The 25,038-nt window shown below is 47.9% G+C and overlaps 1 protein-coding gene across 1 annotated transcript; it reads left to right on the forward strand.

Moving 5' to 3' along the window:
* Window positions 1-4,051: 4,051 nt before the first annotated feature.
* SCD (stearoyl-CoA desaturase) lies at window positions 4,052-19,716 on the forward strand. The gene is made up of 6 exons (XM_025917959.2): window positions 4,052-4,441; window positions 4,959-5,241; window positions 9,147-9,277; window positions 10,730-10,935; window positions 12,408-12,640; window positions 15,634-19,716. The coding sequence occupies exons 1-6, from the start codon at window positions 4,415-4,417 to the stop codon at window positions 15,831-15,833; spliced, it is 1,080 nt and encodes a 359-aa protein (XP_025773744.1). The 5' UTR covers window positions 4,052-4,414; the 3' UTR covers window positions 15,834-19,716.
* The last annotated feature ends 5,322 nt before the right edge of the window (window positions 19,717-25,038 follow it).

Consider the following 25,038-nt stretch of genomic DNA (forward strand, 5'->3'; position numbering starts at 1 on the left):
TCACAGCTCAGAGCCTGGAGCCTGCTTCGGATTCTCTCTCTCTCTCTCTCTCTCTTTCTCTTTCTCTCTCAAAAAAGTAAACATTTAAAAACATTTATAAAATATTATAAAAAATACTATGGTGAATATGTGTGAATCGATTGATCCTCCTACCAGCAATCTAAGAGAATACTTATCTCATCTCATCCCCCCCAATAATATTGAATATTCTCAAGTCTTTAGTACTGATGAATACATATTATTATTACTTTGTGTTGAATGGTTAGTGAAGTTTAACAGTTTCAAAGTGTTTGCATCTGTCTGTCCTCCCTTATCAAATGCCTGCTCCATTCCTTTGCTCCTTTACCATTTAGAGTCTCAGCTAAGCTTATCAGTCTGTATGAGCCCTTTGTATATAAAGGCTGTTGTTGTCATAACTGTTGGGACAATTTGTTTCTTTTGCTGACTAAAGCCCCTTGACCAAGAAATAAGCTTAAAATACAAGTCAGTGTGTTGGTTTGACCACTGTCATCTGAGAGCCAGACTGTGACCAGTCCCTCAGGAGTGCAGACCCAGTCCCTCTGCTTAAAGGAGAAACAACATCCCAGTTAGGGAAATAGAATAAACATATTCTCAGATGGGGGCCCCTGGTGGCTCAGTAAGTTAACTGTCAGGCTCTTGATTTCGGCTCAGGTCATGACCTCATGGTTTGTGAGCCTGAAATTGGGCTCCACTCTGGCAGTGTGAAGCCTGCTTGGGATTCTCTCTCTCTGCCCCCACCTCACTTGTGCTCTCTCTCTCTCTCTCTCAAAATAAATAAATAAACTTAAAAAAATTTTTTTTAAATATTTTAAAAATATTCTCAGATGATTAACTTTAGCTTTTTTTTTTTTTTTTTTTTTCCAGTTCAAGCACCTCTAAATTCTAATGCTGACAAAGGAGAATGGAGTGGTGGTTTCACATATCGTTTAATTCTGGGGCACCTGGGTGGCTCAGTAGGTTAAAAGACCAACTGTTGATTTCGGCTGAGGTCATGATCTCAAGCTTCTTGAGCTCAAGCCTGCCATCGGGCTCTGCGCTGATGGTGCAGAGCCTGCCTGGGTTTCTCTCCCTCTCCCTGTCTCTCTGCCCCTCCCCAGCTCACACTCACATGTTCTGGCTCTCAAAATAAATAAATAAACTTAAAAAAAAAAGAGAAATATCATTTGATTCTAAGTCATGTTCTCATCAGGTTTATGTCAAAAGTGGTGACGATCTTCCAAGGCTGTGTCTGAAGGACAATTACACTGGTGGCACGGTGTTGCACGAAATACTCCTCTGGGCCCGTCCATATAATTACCAGGCTGTGCTGGATAAGAGAACCTCAGGATTTCCAGGCTCAGAGTACCAGGATACCCAGAGAAATGGGAGTGAGTCAAGGACATCTGCAAACACAGATAGCATTCCTAACCAGGTCCTGATTATGAACAATTCCATGCCTATAAGAACCAGATGCCAGAACACTTGGGAAGGGCTGAAGGAACAGGGAGACCATTATCTGTGGCTTCCTGTGATTGACATTTATCTACATGACTACAGAGGTCTGTTTCTTCTTGTTGCCTTGAGTTGAAAAATCGAAGTGAAATGTTAAAACTGCCATGGTACTTTGTGCCCCTTTGCAGTGAGGAAAATTTGTAACTCCAATCTCTACCTCCCAAGCTTACTTGTGCTTTCTCTTAGATACTAAATATCTATCATCTAAGTCAATACATAAACTCTACTGCATCCAAAGATTGATCACATACTTATATATGACTTCCAATTTGCTTGCTACTAATACTTCTTAACAACAAGGCCCAAGATTTCCCCATATTACTCCTACTGTGCGGTCATATTTTGTGGGCAGAGTTTTAAAATTGGGGGTGACACACTCAATTCCATGTGACACGCCCCAGATGAACTTCAGGGAAAAGCCCAAGCTAGGGAACCAGAGGTCACCTTTCTATTATATTCATCAACAATGACATGGGATCTGACCATTTCTCCCTGAAACTCTCTCCTTAATCTAGACCTTCCCTAGATTCCCAAAAGGTTCCCCCATAGGGCAGCATCTTATCTTTAGAGAGAAATACAATACCCCAGTTCTAATTTTGTCTTGGCAGGCCTTCCCTTTCTTTCTCTGGCAGAAAATGAATGATCTAGTTCCTGGCCTAAGTAATACAAGCAGAAGTCCAGGATCTGGAAGAAAGGTCAAATACACTTAGGCAGTTCAGGAGAAGGAAAATTGGTCTCCAGGTTAGAGAGCCACCCTCACGCACAATGAAGGGTACAGCCCTAAAGGAACTCTGGATCTTCTCCCTGGAAGAGTGACCCTGTGGTTGGTAGAGGAATTGAGTAGACAGTGCAGAGCAAGCCCGAGGAGCAGCATGTGCACAGACTTCCCTTCTACACGCCCAGCACTTCGCAGCCATGACAAGACCCGCTGCTCCTAAGGGAGGCAGCCAGTCAGTCTCATTCAAAACTTCTGCACCGGCCAGGGAGCCACGACTGGAATGGAGGTGCCGGTGACTGGCCAGGGAGGTGGCCTGACCCCGAGACCGGTGGCCAACAAGGGAGCTCCTCAGTCCTCCTCCCAGGCAATCCCACGTGCCTCTCTTGCTGGGAAGCCAATGGCTGGCACCAGCCCCCCTTGTGCTCCCCTCTTCCCAGAGGAAGGATCCTGGGACAGGATTCCGGGAGGCCTGGCTGTGGAAGGAGGCTGGGAGGAATGCATGGCCTGCCTGGTCCTGGGCTTGCTCTCATGGTCAGCCTCCCACAGGCCCAGAAAGACAGGGGGCATGAGGGACAGGGCAGGGAGGTCAGAGCGTCTCAGGGACCCAGGATTCTGGGCAGGGACTTAGACTCTGGGCTCTAGCATCACACTTCTGAAAGGCTCAACTCCTGGCTGCTGTGACCAGAGGCAAGCGACTTAACCTCCCCTTATCTCAGCTGAACGCACAAGGCGCCTCATGGAGTCGCAGTAAAGATGACATAAAATGATCCTTGCGAAGTGGCTTGCAGTAATAATGCAACACCTGTTGGTTACTCGTGCTGCACACACCAGTCCTCTGGCCTGTGTCTGTGTGAAAGCGAAAGCGTGCGCTCTCTGCCTTTTTCCTTGAAGGAGAACCCCGAATTACAACCTGGCTCAAGTCTCACCAAAACATCCCAGAGGCATAGAGGCCTGTGCGCAGCACAGAGGGATGGGATTCCAACCCCCCCCCCACCCCCACCCTCCACCGCGGTGCCTGGCAGTGACTGTCCCCTGCTGAGCGCGCCCCGAGGCGGAACACCCTGCGCGCGTGCAGGTACACACGCACACGCACGCGCGCGCACACACACACACACACACACACACACACACGTGGATGTGCAGGCATGTGTGCCGGCCGCCAGCCCCGAGCCCCCGCGGGTTCCGCAGGATCGGGTTCGCGCGGCGGGGCTGGTGGGCGGGGCAGGGCCATTGTTCCGCAGCGGCCCCCGGCCCCGCGCCCGCCGGGGAGCCACGCGGGACCCCGCCGGCCCCCTTTGCCCGGGACCCCAGCTCTGAAGCCACGTCTCGCCCGCCTCCCATGCGTCTCTGGGCGCGCGAAGACAGGACCGAGCTGCGCGGAGTGGTCGGCCCCGGGGCTTCCCCACTGTTGCCAGGGAAACTTCCCCGGTGCCCAGGCGTTCGCCCGCGGTCGGGGCCAGTCCCGGGCGGGTAGCCACCCCCCACTCCCGGACCGGGTCCTCTCCCGCGTGCGGAGGGAAAGCTCCCGAGCGCCTCCGAGCCCGCAGGGTGCCGGGCACCGGGCCAGCGGCCGGGGAAGAGGAGCCGAGAAGGAGAAAGAGACGGGAGGGGGAGCGAGTAGCTCGCGGCAGAGGGAACAGCAGATTGCGCCCAGCCAATGGCAACGGCTGGACGAGGTGGCACCAAATTCCCTTCGGCCAATGACGCGCCAGATTCTACAGAAGCACATTAGCATTTCCCCGGGGGCAGGGGCAGGGGCAGGGGCCTGGGCTGCAGCGGCGGAGCCGCGGTGTGTCTGCAGTATCCTGTTTGTGCGTCTCCATCCCGCAGCACGCCTCAGCCCTGTCTCCTCCCCTCTCCCGCCCAGGCGGGTCTCCCACGGCGAGCCAACTCCGCGCACTTTGCCCCTTCTTGGCAGCGAATAAAAGGGGTCTGAGGAAATACGGGACATCCACTGCCAGCTCTAGCCTTTAAATACCCATCCCGGGTAGAGCCACGTACTGCAGATCGGATCCCGACACCGATCCGGCGCGCACCGCGCAGAGAGGGGTTCGGGGCGCAGCGCCGCGGGTCACCACGCAAACGCGGGCTCGGGAACCGAAGTCTACCCTCTGTTCCGGCCGTCCGGAACTCCGCTCTGCAGTCTCAGCCCCGGGAAAGTGATCCCCGCATCAGAGAGCCCAGATGCCGGCCCACTTGCTGCAAGAGGAGGTGAGCTCCAAGTAATTGCCCGCACACTGCGGGTTCACAGGCGCTGGGTGGACGAGAGCGTTGAGATCTCCGTGGACTGTATAGTCATCTTTTGCGAGTTGTACTGCCTTCAATTTGTTGGGAATGTGGATTGTAATTTGAGGACTTGGTTCCCCAACTTTTGTTTCTTCAGCCTTGAAGAAAAACCTGGTCGTGCCGGTACTTTGATGTCTATATATGCATGCGGGTTTTCCTTTGTGTGTTCTTAAGGGTGCGAGTGTTTTTCTCCTCCTTACTATCGCATCTTCACCTTGAGGTTCCACCACCTTCCACAATCTATCTGCACAGGTCCTGGGGGCTTCCCTCTCTTCCATCAGAGGTACTCCGGACTCTTCAGTTAACGTGGGCTTTGGGCGCAGGGTCTGTCCCTACGCCACCCTCCCTCCCTCCCCTCCCCCCCCTTGATTAGAGTGAAGTGGCAAGGGCTACGTGCACGTGTCTTCTTCTCCCTCCTGACTCTGCTTCCTCTCCCCTCCAGATCTCTAGCTCCTACACAACTACCACCACCATCACAGCGCCTCCCTCCAGGATTCTGCAGAATGGAGGGTGCAAGTTGGAGAAGCCTTCCCCATACTTGGAAGAAGACATCCGCCCTGAAATGAAAGATGACATCTACGACCCAAGCTACAAAGATCCCGAGGGCCCAAGGCCCAAGCTTCAGTACGTTTGGAGAAACATCATCCTTATGTCTCTGCTACACTTAGGAGCCCTCTATGGGATCATATTGGTTCCCACCTGCAAGGTCTACACCTGGATCTGGGGTAAGAGATTCCCTTGTCCTTCTGACCCAGTACCCTGGCTTCTCCCCACTCCTCTAATAAGGTAGGATCTTGCATAGAGCAGAGGCAACAGCCCCTCCAGGCCCAGGTTTTCCCAGCCATGTCTCTTGGTGACTCAAGAATGGTGGGCTGAGCACGGAGCCTAGGGGGATCGGGATGCAGGAGTGACGATGCTGGGGGTCCTTTAATATGGGGGTTGGGGAGGGAGCCCTGAGACCGGGTGCTGCAGGCTTTGAAATGAGTTGACCTGGGCCAAAGAGTCAGCTCTCCCTGAAGGAGCATTTCTGTTTCAAGTCATTTGCTTGGCTGCCTGTCCTAGCCCTGCCGGCCACAAAAGGATCAAGGCCACAACCTGGGAGGCATGGGAACATGGGACTAGACCAGCAGCTTTAGAGGGAATATGCTGAGCACAGTCCTAGGAAAGCAAGAGAACCCGCTCAGGAAAAGAGTTAGTAGAAGAGGGAGGAACAGAGAAGAGGTTATCTACAAAATAATTTTGCCTTGGCCCTTGGCCCGACCAGGCTTCTTTGTTAAATAGACGAAGAAAGCTCCTGTATGAAGCAGGTCACACAGATGTTGCTGCGACTCCATGGACGTCTGCAGGGAACTGAGCATGCCACCAAATGAAAATGTTCTGAGAACGAAATATGACGGAGGAAATGTTTCATGTCCATTGCCCATCTGGCATGCTCTGGCCCCTCTCTCTTGATGTCAGGAAGTCCCTCCTTGCCAGGGACAGCCAGGCCAGTCCAGAAAAGAGAACCCTGAGCAGCCCCAGCCTTGAGGCTGCTGCAGTGAGGGAGATGGTTTCCGGTTTGTCCCTAACCTGCCCTTAGCTCAGCTTTTTCAGGGATCCACGGGGATGGGCTGATGGCAGGGCCCTGCCCCCTGGATACACACATGTGCTTTGCAGGCATTTTCACCTCTGCCACCAAAAGCCTGACCTGGGAAGGGGAAAGGGAGAGCAGAGGGCTCCAGTGCCCCAGGGGCTCCACGTTGCCCCTCTCTGAGGGTAGTGAGCCAGAACTCCCCTCCAAAACACAACTTTAGGGTTTCCAGAGCAGTCTTGGGTGTGGGATGCCTGCCGACAGCTGCACTCTTGGCCGAGAGTTGTGTCGAAGGGCTGGTAGGCCAAGTTTTAGCTGATTCCCCTCCACGGACCTCTTGGTGTAAAGGTGGTGGGATCTGGTCCCTGAAGCTTTGTCTTGGGAAATCTTCTCAGTGCCACAGAGAAATGCAACTGGGTAGATCCCCTCTCTTTGGGATCTCAATTTTTCCAGATACAAAGTGGGACAAACAGGACTTTTTTGGGATTAGGAAGGTAGTGCTCTTTGGGTTACATGTGTGTCACTCCTGGGGCTGGCCGGGTGCAGGAAATCAGTTCATCTGCAGACCAGGAAGGGCCCTTATGCTTGGGAGGGGAGGGGACATGTGTTCTGTACCCCTCTGAGAACCCAGCAGAACTTCAGCTGTAGTGTGAGAAGTCAAGAGCAGGTTTAAGGATCCCCCAGGGAGACTATGGATTCTTCTCTCCGCTCCTTCTTCCCAGTAGAGGATCTTCACAGGTAGTTTTGTCACCTAGCCCCCTCCAACCTCAGAACTCCCTGTAGGCCTCGTGAGGCCCGGAGCTTGGCCAGACAATTGCTGATTGCTCCTTGCCCTTGGCTGCTGGTGCAGGGGGAACAATGCTACCTTTTGGGGGCTCTGCCCATGAGTGTGTACTGTACTTTTGGACAGAGAAACATGGCACACAGAGACTGGATGGTGATTTACACACACACACACCCGCCCCCGGGCCACGTGGTGGATGGCTTAGTTGATGGGATGACCAGCTGTATCTAGGAAGTCAGAACTTCTCTGTCTCAAGGAACAAGAGGGGTGAAGGGAGGGTCAGAGGGCCACCTTCAGAGTTTAGGAGCTTGGCTTCTCCTTTTGTTTTATCCCCAAGGACAGTGTTAAATTAGCAACTGGTAGTGATTCCAGTATTTCTCATGGTTCCGAGCGATTTTGAGAGCATCTCAGAAGAGCCCTTAGGGCTGAAGAGATACCTCGGCAGTACTGGCCAAGGGGCAAAACTTCTCAAATCTTTCTTAGAGTCAAAGCTATGAGACTTTCCTTAGGCCGACGAGTTGGACATTCATGAAGAAATGAATCTCCAATGGACTTAAGGCTTTCTATTAGATAGGCTTTAGAGATACCGATAGAGAAAGGCACCAGAGTGTATGGGCTCTTTTCCCAATGCCCCTGTTAATACTAGCATCTTATGTGCTTTCTGAGTCAACTTGCCAGGTCCTCTGTGGCGTGCAAAAGCCCTAGCAGCTTCCTTGGTTCTGAGCTGAGTGCTTTTGCTTTCATGCCCAGAGCCATTTTTCTTCCTCACTGGTGACTGGTCGGCTGTGGCTCAACTGTCACTTTTTCAGATGCAGTTGCAGGCAGATACTGTACATCTGGAAAGAACTCACCACATGGCTTAAAGCCAGCAAATCACCTGAAGCCCCAATCCCAGCTCAGAGAGACTATGGGTAGAGCTTTCACTGGGACAGACTCTGGCCCCATGGCTCTCCTCCAGATCCTGTAGGAGGAACAGGAGAGGGTGGAGGAAGATAGGATAGGGGAGGAAGGGGGTTATTTAGGAAACTGGTATCTATGGCTGGAGGAGAACACAGGACAATTTGTTACAATGTGCAGTGTCTCCAACTGCAACGAAGTTCCGTGGCCACTGAGGATCTATTGTTTCTAGCAGTTTTCCTAGGAATGAAACATTGTCAACCGTCACCGCTCTACCAAGGCCTCAGCCCCTGCCTCCTAGAGCAGAGGAAGATGGGTATACCCAGAAACCCACTTTTCAGCTCGAGATTATATCTCTGTATAATCTAGAGATTATATCCTGCAGGCCTCCAGGAAGGCGGAAGATGGCTATACGCAGAAACCCACTTCCCAGTTGGAGATTATATCTCTGTATAATCTAGAGGTTATATCCTGCAGGCCTCCGGGAAGGTGAGGCAGGACAGTGTTGGGGTATTCCGCCCGTAGCTTGGAGGCCATCCCATCACTACCTAGAATTAGCCTTGCCAGAGGGAGCAGGGACTGACTGAGGCACATGGCAAAGGAGGGACACAGGAACCGTGGGGCTGTGGAGAGTACAGTATAGCCGGGACACAAACTGCTTGTTGACAGACAACTTGGTTTCGAGCCCACTCAGCCTCTCACCGCGTACTGCAAAGTACACGTAACTGCAAAGTGAGGATATTAGATCCCATTCAAGGTATCCGATGAATCAGAGAGCATCAAAGCCTTGGCAAAGCTTCAGACACTGTGCAGATATGACTTATGTGCAGCGCGGGTTTTCCCCCGATATGGCCCCACTGCCTGCTAAAATATTGAAATGTTTTTATACTAGTTGGTAAATAGCCACGGTTCAGAGCCCTGTGAGTGTCCTCTAGAATCCAGGGTCCCTTGAACTGGTTAATGCATAGACCATACTGGCTGTCAAACATTTTAATACTACCCTTGCTTATAGGTCCTAAACTTTGCAGGAGTCGTCTGTGGTCCTTAAAACTTTGGAAAAGTTTAACTGAAGGTCAAAGGAAATGGGATCTGGGATAATGTCCTTCATGATGGAGAATGACAAGTGGCTGGGTGATAAGAGCCCTCTTCTCTGCCTGGCCTTTCTGAAGTGCCTGGGATTTGGCTCGTTCCAGAGGATGGGAGGTGATGGTAGTTTTCAGTTTGTAAAACGGAAGGGGCATGGGAGACCAAGGCATCCCTGATGCCTAGGGCAAAACAGATCCTCACCCGAAGCCTAAAGAACACACGGACCAGTCTGGAGAACGTCATGTGAATGTCTTCCCAGATTAGTGACTACCCACACTAACTTCTCCCGGCAGGGTTCTTCTACTATGTGATCAGCGCCCTGGGCATAACAGCGGGAGCTCATCGCCTATGGAGTCACCGGACTTACAAAGCTCGGCTGCCCCTGCGGTTCTTCCTGATCATTGCCAACACGATGGCATTCCAGGTAAGAAGCTGGCTCTGCTCAGCTCTTTTCCCTCCACTCTTCTGATGGTCCAGGGACAGAACGGAGGAGCTCAGTGCCTGGAGAGGAGCTGCACCTGGACAGCACCTCAATTTCCTCTCCCCTTTAGGGTCACCTCCAGTGCAGGCCCAGTCCCTAAGTCCACATTGGAAAAGGGAGTAGGAGCTACATAGGAAATAGTCTCAGCATCATGGGATTATTTTCGATCCTAAGGTCCCTCTGTTGTCACACAGTCTTAGCTGTTGGGGGCCTTATCATAAGGGGCCGCAGTGCATAAGGAGCTGACCCTGTGTTCCTGGGCAGACACTGGACAATGAATTCGCCATTTTAGGCGAATATTTTAGGATTCCACCATAATGGGATTGAAGCTGATATTTCATAGACTCTTGGACTCTGTGTTCTCGGGTATATGAGCAAACACTTTGTAGCACTGATTATGTGCCTGACTATTCTACGCCCTTGACGTGGATTACCTCATGAAACCCTCACAACGATCTTAGAAGGTCGGTGTGATTACCCCCCTCTTACAGATGAGGAAATGGTGTCACTGACAAGTTAGGTAGACCAACATTTTGGTTCTATCTTGGGCTGCCAGTCTGGCTAAGTCAAATATTGAAGTTTGTTGAGGCAAAGAGTTCATGGCAGAGATAGAATACAGGGAACTAGGGAAAGGGAACTCCCAGTTATTAAGTGGAAGCAATGGACAAAAGATAGCCTGTGGTGCGGGACTTCGCTTGGAGCAAGAGGAAAAAGGAAAGAAAGCAAACTGATCCTCTCCTTCATGGCAGCATCCCAGGTACTTGCCACAGTTGTATAATCATCTCTGTCACAGCACTGAAGGTTCCTGATGTTGTCTTTGTGGGGCAAAGGAAGAGATTCTGGCACATTCTTTAAGGGATGAAAAGAATCCTAGGGGAGCCCACAGGTCATTTGGAAATGGAGTCAAGATCGTGATTTCTTTGCCTGGCCATCGTCTATATGGCAAGGCGTCAGAACGGAGCTCTCTGAAGCTTCATCCACCGACCGGGACCTGGGATGCAAGGCTGCCTCCCTCGTGATCTCCATGCCCAGGGGTTTGGCGCCCCGTGAGGACCTTTTCCAGCATTTTTCTTGCTTGAAGAATTGCAATGTGCTTTTCGAATGAAACTCTCTGAGCTCTGTGTGATCTGCCTCCGTTCTGTCCACCATATAACCTTCAAGAAGAAGCTAGTCCTGTTTGTGGTCCGGGGACTTTAAATTGCCCTTCCACTGAAGCTTCATGGGCAAGCTGGGGGACAAGAGGAGGCAACTCCATGACCCCTTTGACACCCCAACCCCTGGGCATTTTGTGAGGTGGAGCTGAGAGCCATGGGCTCTTAAAGTTGCCTATCCAGTGGAATTCCTCTAAGAGGGTATTTCTCATCAGGCCTACGTTCCTCTTCTCTGTCCCTCCAGAATGACGTGTTTGAATGGGCCCGAGATCACCGTGCTCACCACAAGTTTTCAGAAACAGATGCTGATCCTCACAATTCCCGGCGTGGCTTTTTCTTCTCTCATGTGGGTTGGCTGCTCGTACGCAAACACCCAGCCGTCAAAGAGAAGGGTGGTTTGCTAGACTTGTCTGACCTAAAAGCTGAGAAGCTGGTGATGTTCCAGAGAAGGTGAGTGAGGGGATAACGGGGCTGGGCATCTAGTGTTTGGGGAACCCCCTTTTTTCCCCTAGGGCTTATAAACCGAAGCTGAGTAATTCAGTGAGTTTGCACGTTCCGAATTTAACTTAAAACCCTCATACTTAACGGCCCACAGGCCCCTGCCCATGGACTGTTGTTCTTTCTCTCAGAGCTCTCTTAATTAAACCAATTAGATTGAACAAATACTTATTGGCCTAGGACATTCACAGATACAACGATGACTGTGTCACAATCCCTGCCTTCAAGGAGTTTGTAGCCTGTTGGGAAGTGGAGGGAGAGCCAAAGATCTGGGCAGCCATGACACATGCAAGATGTTTTCTATACCAATGAGGGGCCCAAAGGGGAGGGAGGTTGTGTAGTGGGGGGCATGGGGGAAGGGTTAATGCAGAAGATAGCTTTGGAATCCCCTGATGGATAGAGATTTTCACAGGTGTGTGTGGGAAGGGAAAGTACACACACAAAGAAGAGAAGGAGCTAAAGCATGAAAGCACATTCCAGCCACAAAGTCCTTTTGCTTGAAGCACGGGGTGTGGTGGCAATAAGACTAGAAAGAGAGGCTGACGCTATTCTTGTAGAGCCTTAAAAGCAAAAGTAGGACTTAATTCAATAGGCAACGGGAAACCATTACAAGTTTTTTGAACAGCAATGTGGCATGACCGGAGGTGTTCTTTAGAAAGGTCAGTCTCCGGATGGTCGAAAAAAAAAAAAACCATTGAGTCAGAGAGCTGAGAAGCAGGACCACGAGTAAGGAGTTAACAGGGAGCCAGTTAACATGGCAGGAATGCAAAGTTTGATGCAGGGAATACTAATGATAGGAGAGTAGAGAACACTGGCCACTGAAGAGAAGCAGGAAACCAGTTCCCTAGAAATGTCAATGGCGTAGCCTACATTGGAGAGAGTGAAGAATGGCACGGAGCCTCCAGAGGGCCTGCGGGCGTCAAGGACGCTCTGTGCCTGGCTCAGGAAGGAGAGGAATGATTAGAGGGGTGGCCAGCAGGACGTGGAGGCAAGACACAGAGCACAGACTCTCAGAAACCATGGACAGGAAAGAGAAAGGAGCCTACAAGGCAGGATGGAAAAACAGCCTGGGAAGGAGGACTGAGTTTATTAAGTTGGTAATTGGGACCTCACCTGTCTTACCAAGGTGATATTAGGCTACAGTCAAAAAGAACATTGGATGCAGACGCTGGAGACAAGCATTCCAATCCTTGCTCCACCGGTTCCTACTGGTGTGATCCTAGAAAAGTCAGTTCACCTGTCATTACCTCATTTTCTAACCCCGGAGACATTCTCAGAACATTTCCCCACCCCGTTCCCTCTTGCTTTGACTTCTGCTATGTTGTACCCCATAGAAGGAAAGAGCCCCACCGGTGACAGTGGGAAAATCAGGCAGATCTAGGAGTCCTCTCCCCTCTGACTCAGCGTATGGTCTCTCAATGTAGGTACTACAAACCCGGCATCCTGTTGATGTGCTTCATCCTGCCCACTCTTGTGCCCTGGTATTTCTGGGGTGAAACTTTTATACACAGCTTGTGCGTTGCCACTTTCTTGCGTTACGCCATTGTGCTCAATGCCACCTGGCTGGTGAACAGCGCTGCCCACCTCTACGGATATCGCCCTTATGACACCACCATTAGCCCCCGAGAGAATATCCTGGTTTCCCTGGGAGCTGTAGGTAAGTCAGCAGTCCGAAGCAAGACCCCTTCTAGTGGTCCGCCGGTTAGGGTGTTAGGCTAGGAGCCAGAAAAACCAGAGTAACCTGTTTTAGGACTTCTTTCTGTCTGGGATCCCACTGCAAAACTAAGGGTCAATATATTAGACAACTTTTCAGAGTCAGGCAACAGATTTTCTGTGGGAAGAAAAGGGTAAAAAAACAACAATGCACTTGATTTCACATTCCAGAACATTCCCAAATGCTATGTATAATGAGCCCCTTTGGGTTTTCCTTTTTCCAGTCACCTCTGGGCTGGATTGCAGGTCTTGCTTGGGGCAGGGAATGCATAAACGGGCCAACAGGATCATTTGGGTGGGCGGTAAGCCTAGGGTGTTATATGTAAACGTGCTGTATACAATGTAGACTAAGTCCTTGTAATTTAATTGCACCAACTTCTATTTTATCTTCTTGCTGTATTCAGGGAGGCCACATCTGAAGCATGTGCCACGCCTTATTCTTTGGTGATGCCAACATGAAGGGCATCAAAGCAATTGTTGGTGACCCTTTGCCACCACTCATCAGTCCTATCTCTTGCCCTTTATCTTTCTCTCTCCTGCTTCTCCTCTGTGCTAGGAACACACCTTCACCACAACGTGGCTTAGGGAACCATGAGTAAAGTGGTTAGTTTGATCACAAGTACCTGCTCACTGATCTAATGCTGACTATTCATGAATTTATTTCTATCCTTCCAGTCAATAGCCAGAGGCTAAGACAACAGGCTTCTAACCATCTGACTCCCCCCGCTTTTTTTCCCCCGTCACTGTTTTCAACTAAATATAGACCTTGACCGAGGCCTGGAATTTATTTTCCTGAAGCAGACCCCGTGACCTCTTCCTCACCAATGATCAGTGCTATTGGTCATCCGGTATATCTAGGCAACTTCACCGTTCCACGTATTTGTGCCCACTGTGGCCTAACCTTCACTTTTTCGCTTTTAAAACCTCCCATTAGATTCTCAATCCTCATCATCTTTACTATCCGTACTAGGGCGTTTTTTTCCCATCTCTTCGGAACTTTCATGTGCCTCCCGCGCCTCGCAGGCACCGTCTACCAGTGCGCCCGCTCATACTCTGAACCATGCTTGAAATCAGTCACCTAGGCGATGCAAGTCCGAGACTTTCACAGAAATGGAAGTTTCTGGAATGACACTTGTCCTCTCCTGGTGCTGGGTCTATGGCGAGCTTCCCCAACTGCAGCCTCTTGCTGAGCACGACTTCAGAGTGGCTGCCAGTATCTTACTTTGTCTTGGCTCTCGTTCGTTTCTCCAACCTGTTGCACTCCTCCCTTTTCACCTCTGGCCTTTGTTCTCCTGGGGCTTATTTTCTGCCATTCTAACCTTTTTCTTCTTGAGTTACCTCCCCCACAGTCACATGCTCTTTTTCTCTCTGCCAAAGCTGCCCTCCTCCCTTGAGCCTTGCTTGGGCTCTGTCTTGCTGCCCCAGTTGTAGAGTCCTCTCCCTGTTCCATCCATGGGCCTTCCTCGGTTTCTTGGCCTCTTGGCTATGTGTGTATCTGGTTTAGTTTTAAATCTGATAACCGGAGGCCTGGTTGGTGCTTGTACAGAGCCTTGGTACAAAACCATTTATGGAAATTGGTAATCTTGTCGGTACGTTCGGCCTTGTGGCGAGCCCAGCCTCCTACTCAGTTCACACTGTGGATAATCAGGTGTCACAGAGAGAGGACATACCTTGACTTGCCCTGGATGGTGTCATTTACTTAGCAGGACTTCCTTCACTTGCTTGTTATTAATATCATTACTGCTCTACTAGGGTTCTTTTATCTTCAAAGGGCTCAGAGTGTGCTCTTTTATTAGCCAGTCTTTCCCAGCTTTCTAAGGGTCAGTATTGTTACTGTTGAATACGATCGATCCGGAAGGAAGAGTCCTGCCAGAGGTTGGAGGGCTCACTCTCTGCGGAGTTTCCAAAGCTTTACCTGTTCCCGAAATTCTCCTAAAACCGGAATTGCTTTGTTTTTCTTCTGTCCAGCAAAGTGACCTGCTCATCTCAGAATCTCAGAGATTAGAGGGAATATCTAAGCATTTTAAGTCTTTTTCTTTTTAAGTTTATTTATATATTTTGAGAGAGGGAGAGAGAGAGAGAGCAGGGGAGGAGCAGAGAGAGAGGGAGAGAGAAGGAGAGAAACAGAGAGAGAGAGTTCCACACAGGCTCCTCACTGTCAACGCAGAGCCCGACACAGGGCCTGATCCCACCAACGGTGAGATCCTGACCTGAGCCAAAGCCAAGAGTCGGTTGCTTAACCGACTGAGCCACCCGGGTGCCCCATAAGCATTTTAATTCTTACTCCCTCAGAGAGATTCTGTTTTATCAGCATCACCCTACACCAGGGTCAAAGCTCAAAGTACTAGAAGCCGGAACAGTCCATTGTAAACCAGTAGTGACTGAGGAAATTCGGGCCCCTGCACTGGGCCTTTTTTCTTCTGCCTTTGGGCTGTTACTGCCCAATTCTGTCAATATCTTCCCCCCTTCGAGGTGGCGCTAATGCCGTGGCGAAAGGTGTGGTCCTTTGCTCATCTCTGTAAGAAGCACAGCAAAAGTCCTTCATTCTCGACCCTGTCCCCTCCCCACGCTGACACATGCACATGTCCACAAAGAGCCTGTAGCGGCTCAGACCAATATTTAGCGAGGCTCTGGAATCTTCCAATCTGAAATCCATTCCCAGCCATAGCAGTTTCTCTCTAGTTAGCTTATCCTCTGGGAGAAATTGCCGGTCCTTCTCTGACAAAGGCTCCTAGAAAGGCTTGGGGGATCAGGGCTCCCCAGCGCCTCTGAGGGAAACAATTGGGTTCAGAGGCGAAGAGCCTGGGTTCGTTGGTTCATTCAGCAATAGCAAGTTTCTGAGGCGTTTGAGGCCCTCTGCTAGGCAACCAGCGCGCGGAGACCACGAAGACTGCAGCTCCCAGCGTGGCCCCATAACTCTCATTGCTTCTGTTCCAGGGGAGGGCTTCCACAACTACCACCACTCCTTTCCCTATGACTACTCTGCCAGTGAGTACCGCTGGCACATCAACTTCACCACATTCTTCATCGACTGCATGGCTTTCCTCGGCCTGGCTTACGACCGGAAGAAAGTATCCAAGGCCGCCATCCTGGCCAGGGTTAAAAGAACTGGAGACGGAAGCTACAAGAGTGGCTGAGTTTTGGGTCCCTCGGGTTCCTTTTCCGAAAGCCAGCCGGGCAGAGGTTTAATGTTCTGTTTATTAACTACTGAATAATGCTACCAGGATGCTAAAGAGGATGACATTAACCCACTCCAGTACAGTATTCTTTTAAAATTGAAAGCCAACAACTCTGCCTTCACGACACTAAGCTGATATTCTTATTTTTGCTCTTCTCTTCCCTCTCTTCTAGTCCATCGTCATTTTCTTTGCTTTGTTCGTATCACTTCCCTTCCTCTCCTCGCTCGTTGCCTCCCAGGCAAGCAGCTCGTCATTCATTGGTGGGTGTCCAACTTCCAAAGCCTAGACAACCGTTCTGTAGCCCAGAGCTTGTGGGCTTTGCCCCACATAACTCTTTCCTTGAGCTGTCCTGAGACTCAGGATGGGTGGCTCATGCTAGAGCTAGGATAAAATCTTCTGGGAAGGCCCCCGTTAATTGTCTTCAGCCCAGGCTTTTGCGAGTTGGAATGGAAAATAACTTTATTGGGCACAAAGCTTCTAAAGCAGGTAAATTGTCAGGGGAGAGAGTTAGCGTGTATGGTATGATTGAGAAAAGTAAAGATGGGGTGAGGTGGGAATCAAGGCAAGAAGCTCCTGCTGTGATTGGACACACAGTCGCTTGCCTGGTGGGGACTTGGAGCCCCACCAGATGGCATGCCTCCTCTCTCTCCTGACTCTGAATGGGGAATGGGCCTAGAGCTTGGCAACGCAAAAGCAAATCTCAATGTCCCACTGTAGTTTAGTCTGAGGATAAAGAAGCATTTAGTTTGTAGTAAAAGTGGTCTCTGCTGGGGAAGGATTTTTTTTTTTTTTTTTTTAATAACGACAAGATTTCTTATTCCATATGACAAGAAATCTTGAGGTTGCTTGTGTCCAGAATCGGTGAATCTAGCGGATCACGGAATCATCGAAATTCTTTCATCTTTCTGCTCTGCCATCTCCGGGACATTGGTCAGCTCCCATCATAGTAATAAGGTGGCTCAAGCGTTTCCAGACATCCAAAAGAGGAACATGTTTGTGGCCTAGTGGTGAGCACAGCCACCTTCCACGAAAGGAAGGATTTTAAGAGGTGGGGTTGGGTCCAACATAAAAATATACATACATACATCCTTTGCTTGGAATGTTAAAGTAATTCACTTAGAGTGTCTCCCTCTGCAAGAGGGATGCTTGAAAAAGAGGAGAAATGAGGTGGGTTGTCTGCTTTCCTCTCACTGCTGGACAGGAGATGGAGAGGTTCCGGGGCAAGGTCTGTTGGCAGTTCCTAAGAGATAACTTTACAAAAGAAGGGCTCTGAGAACACCTTGCCAGGGGATTCAGAAGGTTACTGAGTAAGTCATTGGATGTCCTAATTTGGAAGGTGGTTATACAAACAAGTTAAATTTTAGGTTCGTTCATGAATGCCAGTTTCTCCTTGGAACGAATAAAAACTAGAAGGCTTCTCCCCTCGGTGTTGAACCATTTCATCCATTCCTTCTCTGTTAAAATTTTAGTCTAAAGTATAGGACTGCCTGGGCCGGGGGAAGGCGAGGTAGGAATCTCTTAACTACTGTGGTTATTGATTCCTGGCTCTACCCCAGCTGTCCATTTTCTCCTACAGGTTCTATCTCCTCCCTGCTGTTTTCTTCTTTCTCTGGGCAGGAAGCCTCTTTTGTAGATACTCAGAGGCAGTGATGGCTATTGCTCACCAGGAAGCTCCCCTTCCTGCCGACAGAATGCTCAGGGTCACTGAACCACTGTTTCTCTTTATAAAGTTGAGCTAGCTGCCACTCTCACTTGGCCTCCAGAGTCTCTCCATCTACACCTCTGGGCTCCCCTGCCACACTGATGACTCAAGACAAAGCTGGCAAACCTTACCAGAAACATCCCTGGCTCAGGCACAGCTAGGCCAAATGCTCATGTGGTACCAGTGAGTCAGCCATAGGGCAAAAAAGGGTTTGTTTTTATCCTCTGTCTGGATCAGAACACGAGAGAGCATGCTAGCTGCCCCCTGCCCTCTCAGTAAGCCTGCCCAGCCCGAGTCTGCTCCCAGTGGACAGTGCAATGCTTGTAGAAGTGGGAGGGAGCCTAGTCTTCACTGGGAAGCACAAGAAGCAAAGGGAAGTTCCAAAGTGCCTCACTCAAAAGGAGGCCCCGTTCCCTGGAGCCAGGGTGTACTGCAAAGCCGAGACTTGGGATCTGAGATGCCATGAACTTGGCTGAACAGCGTCTCTGTTCAGTAAACTAACCAGCATTCCCCACCACACAGCCTAGGGCAAACAGTAGTATAGGAGAGGTCTGAAAAAAATCATCGGTGTTTTGAGAACCTTGGACTATTTCTGTCCCTGTACCTAAGTCATCAATGCAAAAGCCTGGCTGTACTCACTCTGGGAGAGATTGGAAATGTACGATACCAAATGTTCTGTGCACTGTTGAGCCCTAATAGTGGAAGGGAAGAGGGCCTTTCTTCCTGTATTCATCAAATAGACAGAGGCTACAGGGGTTAACCTGGACTAAAGGCATCCTTGTCTTTTGAGCTCTTCCTCTCAGTAGAAAAGAATCTACTGGAAGATCACCGTAGTTTAGATCTGCTGACCTGTGTACTTATCCCTTGGGTAGTTTTAATTCCACAGGTTATCAGATGCCTGCTTTATAAATTCTGATCAAAAACAAGTTTATCTTTCTATTCTAATTATGTCGCAGGGATCTGATCCATAGCATGACCTACACAAGGCTGGACAGGGTCCTCAAGCTGAGGGCCCCGGTGTATAGGAGAATGTGTAGGTAGAAGGGTGTCTGCTGAGTAAGGAACACTTTTTTCAAGATTCTAAAGCTGAGTTCAATTGACACATTAATGTCCCAGAAACTCAAGTCTGAATTTCTAACAGTCCTCGCTTTGTGGGTGTGCTGACAACTTATTTGGGTGCCTTACATCTTTTCTAATCAGTGTTGCATATGAGCCCCGCTCTCACTTCCTCTGTGGAGTTCCTTTGCACCTGAGAGCCTGCAAAAGTGGCTGGTAGAAAAGGGGGCCTGGCTGGAGAATTATCAGTATAGTTGTTTGCAGGATTCCCTTCTGGGCTTTATTTTGGAATCTTTTCTTAGGGCTATTTGTATTAAGTGCCCACATTTGATGGAGGGTGGAAGTAATTTGAATGTATTTGATTTATAATTTTTTTTTTTTAGATGAAAAGATGGTTGTAGCATTTAAAATGGAAACTTTTCCTCCTCGGTTTGCTAGTATCCTGAGTGTATTCTCTGTAAGTCTAGCTCAAATGGGTCAGCGTGAAAGGTTAAAGAAAACAAGATGTCAATGTTTCGCGGGTGGCTAAGGCCAGGGCCTCTCCTACCACTGTGCCACTGACTTGCTACGTGACCCTAGGCAAGTCACTTAACTATAATGTGCCTCAGTTTTCCTTCTGTTAAAATGGGATAATAATACTGACCTACCTCAAAGGGCAGTTTTGAGGTGTGACTAATGCTTTTTTTAAAGCATTTTGGGATCCTTCAGCAGAGGAATTCTTTTAAGTCCTGAGTATTTTTATAGTAGCAGTATCCACCATGAACTTGTGTCCACCATGAACCGTGGGTCCTGGATGCTATCATTAATCGATATGGTTCTCTCTGGGAGATTGAGTAAATCCATTGGATAAGTGGTGGATAACTAGCCAGACAACATTTGAGAATGCATAAACTCATTGCCATGGAAACAATACACAGGATACCTTTTCCTTGATTGGGTGGGATTTCCCCCTTTTTATGTGGGATAGTAGTTATTTGTGACCTAAGAATAATTTTGGAATAATTTCTATTAATATCAACTCTGAAGCTTAGTTGTACTGATCTGAAATTGTGTTTGTTCATAATAAAAGTGAAGTGAATCTGATTGTACTGTGTCTGGGTGATTTTTGGCTGTGATTCAAAGTTTCCTGGGACTTTAGTTTAGACCTGCTGACCCGTACACTTATCGCTTGGGTAGTTTTAATTGATTGTTTACCACGCTGCCTATACCCTGTCCCTGTACCTTTAAGAGTAAAAAAGAAGTAGACGCTACACTGGTTGACTCACCCCAGTAACCCGCCCTGCCCTTCCTAAGGGTAACTTTAGGTTAAACTCGGCCTTGGCAGCAAGAAACCAGGAGTCTGTTGCCATTAAGTCAAACACATTTACACCAGCTGGTACTTTGGCCTGGGGAAATGCCAGGTCTCTTGCGTGTCACACGGTCACACGGACCCAAGACAGAGATACTCAGAGAGGAAGAGAACGACAGGAGAAGCATCTCTGGGAAAGCTGTTTTTCACCTTGCAACCTAGGCCGGGCAGTCTGGGTCATTCCTCCAAGAAAGGTGAGGAAATGTGGCCCTCCTGGGAATTAAGTGGCTTCCTGAACATGCTGATTAACGGCAGCAGGAAGAAAGGAAAAACAATCCAAGGCAAGGTTAGGAAACTCCCAGAATAGGGCTCTGTGATCTTAAGGTGGAAAAGCCTTTAGCCTTTACCACTTGTCTGAGAATCCTCATGGAAAAGAGAATGTGGACTTTCCCGCAGTTTGAAGAAGCTCCGTCTTCCCATAGGAGCCACCTTGACAACACCCAGGCTTCTACGAGTTCCCCAGAACCAGCTCCCCTTGCTTGTTACCGTAAGTTGCTTAGGATGGCAAGCCCTTAGGACAGGGTTACCCTTACTTAGGACGGGAAGCAAGATTCTCTCAGAGTAATTCTGAGCAGGCAAAATCAAGTCTATATTCACTGAGACCTTGCCAGACCTTAATAACTTAAGTGGATAGTGGCATTTTCTTCACCATATCTGGCTTTCCACCCCTTTCCCTTTAAAATGTTTAGGCTGGACTATTATTTCGGTTGTTCTATAATTGTTCTGTTCCTTCTAAGTATTGGCTTTGTTTCCCATTAACTGGCGTCCAATTAAAAAAGTTTGTCCTCAGTAAGCTCTGCTACCTTCTCTTCCTTTCCTCCTCTCTTCTATCTGGTTGTCCTAATTGAACGAGCTACTATGCTTCCTCCAGGCAATCTGTATTTTGTGTGTTTGCTATTTCACCCTGTGGCAGTTTTCTGATTCCTATCTGCGAAAGTTCCAAGAAGGAAGAAAAGAAAGAAAGGAGAGAGCTCTTGGAGCTTGATCAATATGTTCAGTTGAGAGAACTGAATTCAAGATTGAGAGAGAAAAGGAGTAAGTAATGAACTTAACTGTAAGGGTGAGTTGTAAATAATGAGCTCCTAGGGGGCAAGGTAATGAACTCTTCTTCTTGACATGTTAAGAGGTTAAGGCTCTAGTTAATAACCCAGATTTAACCATGGGACGAAGGATAAAATAATAATGGAGAAGAACATGGAAATAAGGCTCCTGGTGTCCAATGAACAAGAATTTTCTCTCTCTTCTCTAGAGGAAGAACCAAGACAGTCCCTAAAATTATTCACCGGGGCACAAAAAGAAAGAAAATTATCCAGATTGGAAAGGAAGAAGTAAATCCATCTCTGTATGGAAATGACAGGATTTTGATTTTGTATATAAAAGAAGTCCTAAAGAATCCACACAGAAAAAAACTATTAGAACTAAAAAACAAATTCAAGGTTGCGGAATACTAGATTGATACACAAAAATCAATTGTATTTCTATAAACTAGCAAAGAATAATACACAAGAAAAGAATTCCACTTATAACAGCGTCAAAAAGAATAAGATAAATAGAAATAAATCTAACGAAGCACACACATAAGAATGGTACAGTGTTAACTACAAAATGTTATTGAGAGAAATTAAAGAAGAGAAGCCCAACTGGCTCAGCCTGAAGAGCATGTGACTCTTGATCTCGGGGTTGTGAGTTTGAGCCCCACGTTGGGTGCAGAGATTACTTAGAAACAAAATCTTGAAAGAAAGAAAGAAGGAAAGAAAGAAAGAAATAAGAAAGACAGAAATTAAAGAAGACCTAAATAAATGGAGAGAAATCTCTCATGTTCATGAAATGGAAGATGTAAGTTAGTAATACTCCCCAAATTTATCTGCAGAGTCAATGCAATTCTTATCAAAATTCCAATTGCCTTTTTAAACAGAAATTGACAAGCTTATCCTAAAATTCATATGGAAATTCAAGGGACCCAGAATAGTCCAAACAAGACAGTGTTAGTGCTGGCATAAGGACATCAATAGAATAGAATTGAGAGTATAGAAATAAACCCATATATTTATAGTCAACTGACTTTTGACAAAGATGCTTAGACAATTCAATGAGAAAGAATAGTTTTTTCAACAAATGGTGTTGGGACAGCTGGCTATCTACATGCAAAAGAATGTGGTTGACCTACTACCTCACATCATGTATAAATATTAATTCAAAATGGATCAGCTAAAACTATAAAACTCTTAAGAGAAAACAAAAGTGTAAATCTCTATAACCTTGAATTAGGCAATGGTTTCTTAGATATGATACCAAAAGCCTAAATAACAATAAAAAACTAAATTGGACTTCATCAAAATTTAAAAATCTGTGCTTTGGGGGCGCCTGGGTGGCTCAGTCGGTTGAGCTTCCGACTTTGGCTCAGGTCACGATCTCACAGTCAGTGAGTTCGAGCCCCGCATCGGGCTCTGTACCGACAGCTCGGAGCCTGGAGCCTGCTTCAGATTCTGTGTCTCCCTCTCTCACTGACCCTCCCCTGTTCATGCTCTGTTTCTCTTTGTCTCAAAAATAAATAAACATTTAAAAAAATTTTTTATAAATAAATAAATAAATAAATAAATAAATAAATAAATATCTGTGCTTTGAAGCGCCTGGCTGGCTCAGTCGGTGGAGCATGTACCTCTTGATCTTGGGGTTGTGGGTCTGAGTTCCACGTTGGGCGTGGAGCTTACTTAAAAACAAACAAACCTCTTGCAACTTAACAATAAAAAGACAACCCAATTTTAAAATAGGCCAAGTATTTGAACAGACGTTTCTGCAAAGGAGATACATGGATGACCAATAAATGCACAAAAAGATGTTCAGTATTAGCTCTCAAGAAAGGCCAATCAGAACCACAAAAAGATATATTCACACTCCCTAGGGTGGCTATCATGAAATAGACAGTTAATAGCAAGTGCTGATGAGGACACAGAAAAATTGGAATCTTCACTTATTGCTGGGGGAAATCTAAAATTATGCAGCTGCTGTGGAAAACAGTTTGGCAGTCCCTCAAAAGGTTACAACATAGCTACTGTATGATCCAGCAACTTTATGCTTAGGCGTCTGTACCCACGAGTATTGAAAACATATGTCCACACAAAAGCTTGTACTTGAAAGTTCATATCAGCATTACATACTACACAATCGCCAAAAGATAGAAACAACTCAAATGTCCGAGAGATGAATAAGCACAAGGTGGTACGGCCATATGGTGAGATAGTGTTCAGCCCCCCAAAAAGAATTACCAATGCCTCTGCAACACGGATAAACTCTGAAAACATTAGTCTGAGGAAAAGTAGCCGGACACAAAAGACCATGCCCCATACAATCCCATCTGTGTGAAACGCAGCACGGGCAACTCCAGAGACAAAAACAGACTGGTGGTTGCCAGAGGCTGGGGTAGGAAATTCAGGTGACTGCTAGTAGGCATGGGGTTTTTTTTTCTTTTTTTTTTTTGGAGGGAGGGGGATGATGAAATGATCGAGAGTTAGATTGTCGTGGTGGTTGCACAACTCTGTGAATATGCAGGGAACCACTGAATCATGCACTTTAAAGGGCAGTTTTTATGGTAGATGAATTATATCTCAATAAAAAAGTCTAAGAAAAAATTGTGTTTTAATGTTTTTACCATTAGTTGTAAAAAGCTGAGATTCAAACTCAAGTGTAACGAAAAGAAACACTCTACATTTTCTTAATTATAGAATGATATGATCTCTGTTCTCAAACTACAGGGAGACAGGACACCAGTCACGTGAGAAAAGGCAGCTGCTATAAACTAAGCAGACTAGGATGATATTCTTGCTAAACCAAAGCCCTTGGAAAAATCCATATGCCATGCACCACGTTCCACATTCGGTAAAGGGATTGAGGCCAGTGCATAAGTACACATCTAACAACATTTTGATGCGGGAAACCTAAGCTCTGAGTCCACCAGACCTATGCACACAAGGATAGAAACAACAACACTTACCACACAACCAGGCGTCGTACCGAGGGCTTGATAATGCGTCATCGCCCTGTATCAGAAGCAGGTGCTATCACTGCCCCAATTTTACTGACAAGGTCATTGGAATCACTTGGAGAGAAGTTGAGCTGTAAGAGAGTGATTAATGGTTCTGTGATCCAGCTCCAGAACTGGAGGTCATTAACTACTCTATATTGGGTGTGGAGTAGATGATACACCAAAGCCCATGTGCATCAATCGCATATATTCACGTATATGCCCCGTGATATTCAGTTATACTCAGAGGCAAAGCCTAGTTAGAATGGCAGGGAGCTTAACTGATGCGAAGTCAAACTGCAGATGGGTCTTCTGTTCCAGAAGATTCTCACTCCACCTCATGACCCATTTCAACTACACCTGAGTGAAGCGCTCCCAAACATTGGACACATATGTGACATTGCATCTACGCGTTTCCAAACCATACTCCCCCCTCCTGTCAGGTTTTGAGATCCTCGAGGGCATCTTCTTCTTTGAGAATGTCTGGTTGATAAAATTATCGAAAGGTTACATGTCTTGTTTTAAATTCTGCCTCTGCCACGAACCGTTGCTATGTCACAGGGAGCCTGAGCTGTATTGTGACCCGTAGTTAACTTTGTGTTCCGAGGGCCGGCAGGCAAAGTGCTGATTCTTGTTCACCAACTTCGGGGGCAAATACCACAGGCCTTAATTGCAGGCTCCAGGGAACTGAGATGCTATACTGGGGTTGCTGGAGGCAGAGCCCTCCCCTTTTCGGGAGGGGGCCTGGCCCTCCCCTGCCTGCTACACCCAAGCCACAGATGGCTCACAAAGGCCAAGTGTCTGCTGTGCTGACTCACGGTGGTTCTCTGGCCAGGCGGGGATGGTCTCAGAGGGCCCAAAGGGGCCCTCTCCCTCCCGGCCATTTCCCACAGGAGCAGAGAGTAGCCAGGACCGTGTCAAGCTTTAAAAAACTGTGTGACAAACCGGAGGAAATGAGCAATGAGAGGAAAGTGAAAGTGAAAGGTGGGGGAGGGCGCCAAATTGCTCATTAATAGTCCTATTCCTTTCTTAGAGC

This window comes from Puma concolor, chromosome D2 (genome assembly GCF_028749965.1).
Source record: "Puma concolor isolate L17-30 chromosome D2, mPumCon1.1.hap2, whole genome shotgun sequence".
Taxonomy (NCBI): domain Eukaryota; kingdom Metazoa; phylum Chordata; class Mammalia; order Carnivora; family Felidae; genus Puma; species Puma concolor.

Coding starts and splice junctions, on each gene's coding strand:
- SCD (XM_025917959.2), top strand. CDS start 4,415: ATGCCGGCCCACTTGCTGCAAGAGGAG. Junction 4,442..4,958: donor CCCACTTGCTGCAAGAGGAG/GTGAGCTCCAAG, acceptor TCTCCCCTCCAG/ATCTCTAGCTCCTACACAAC. Junction 9,278..10,729: donor CCAACACGATGGCATTCCAG/GTAAGAAGCTGG, acceptor CTGTCCCTCCAG/AATGACGTGTTTGAATGGGC.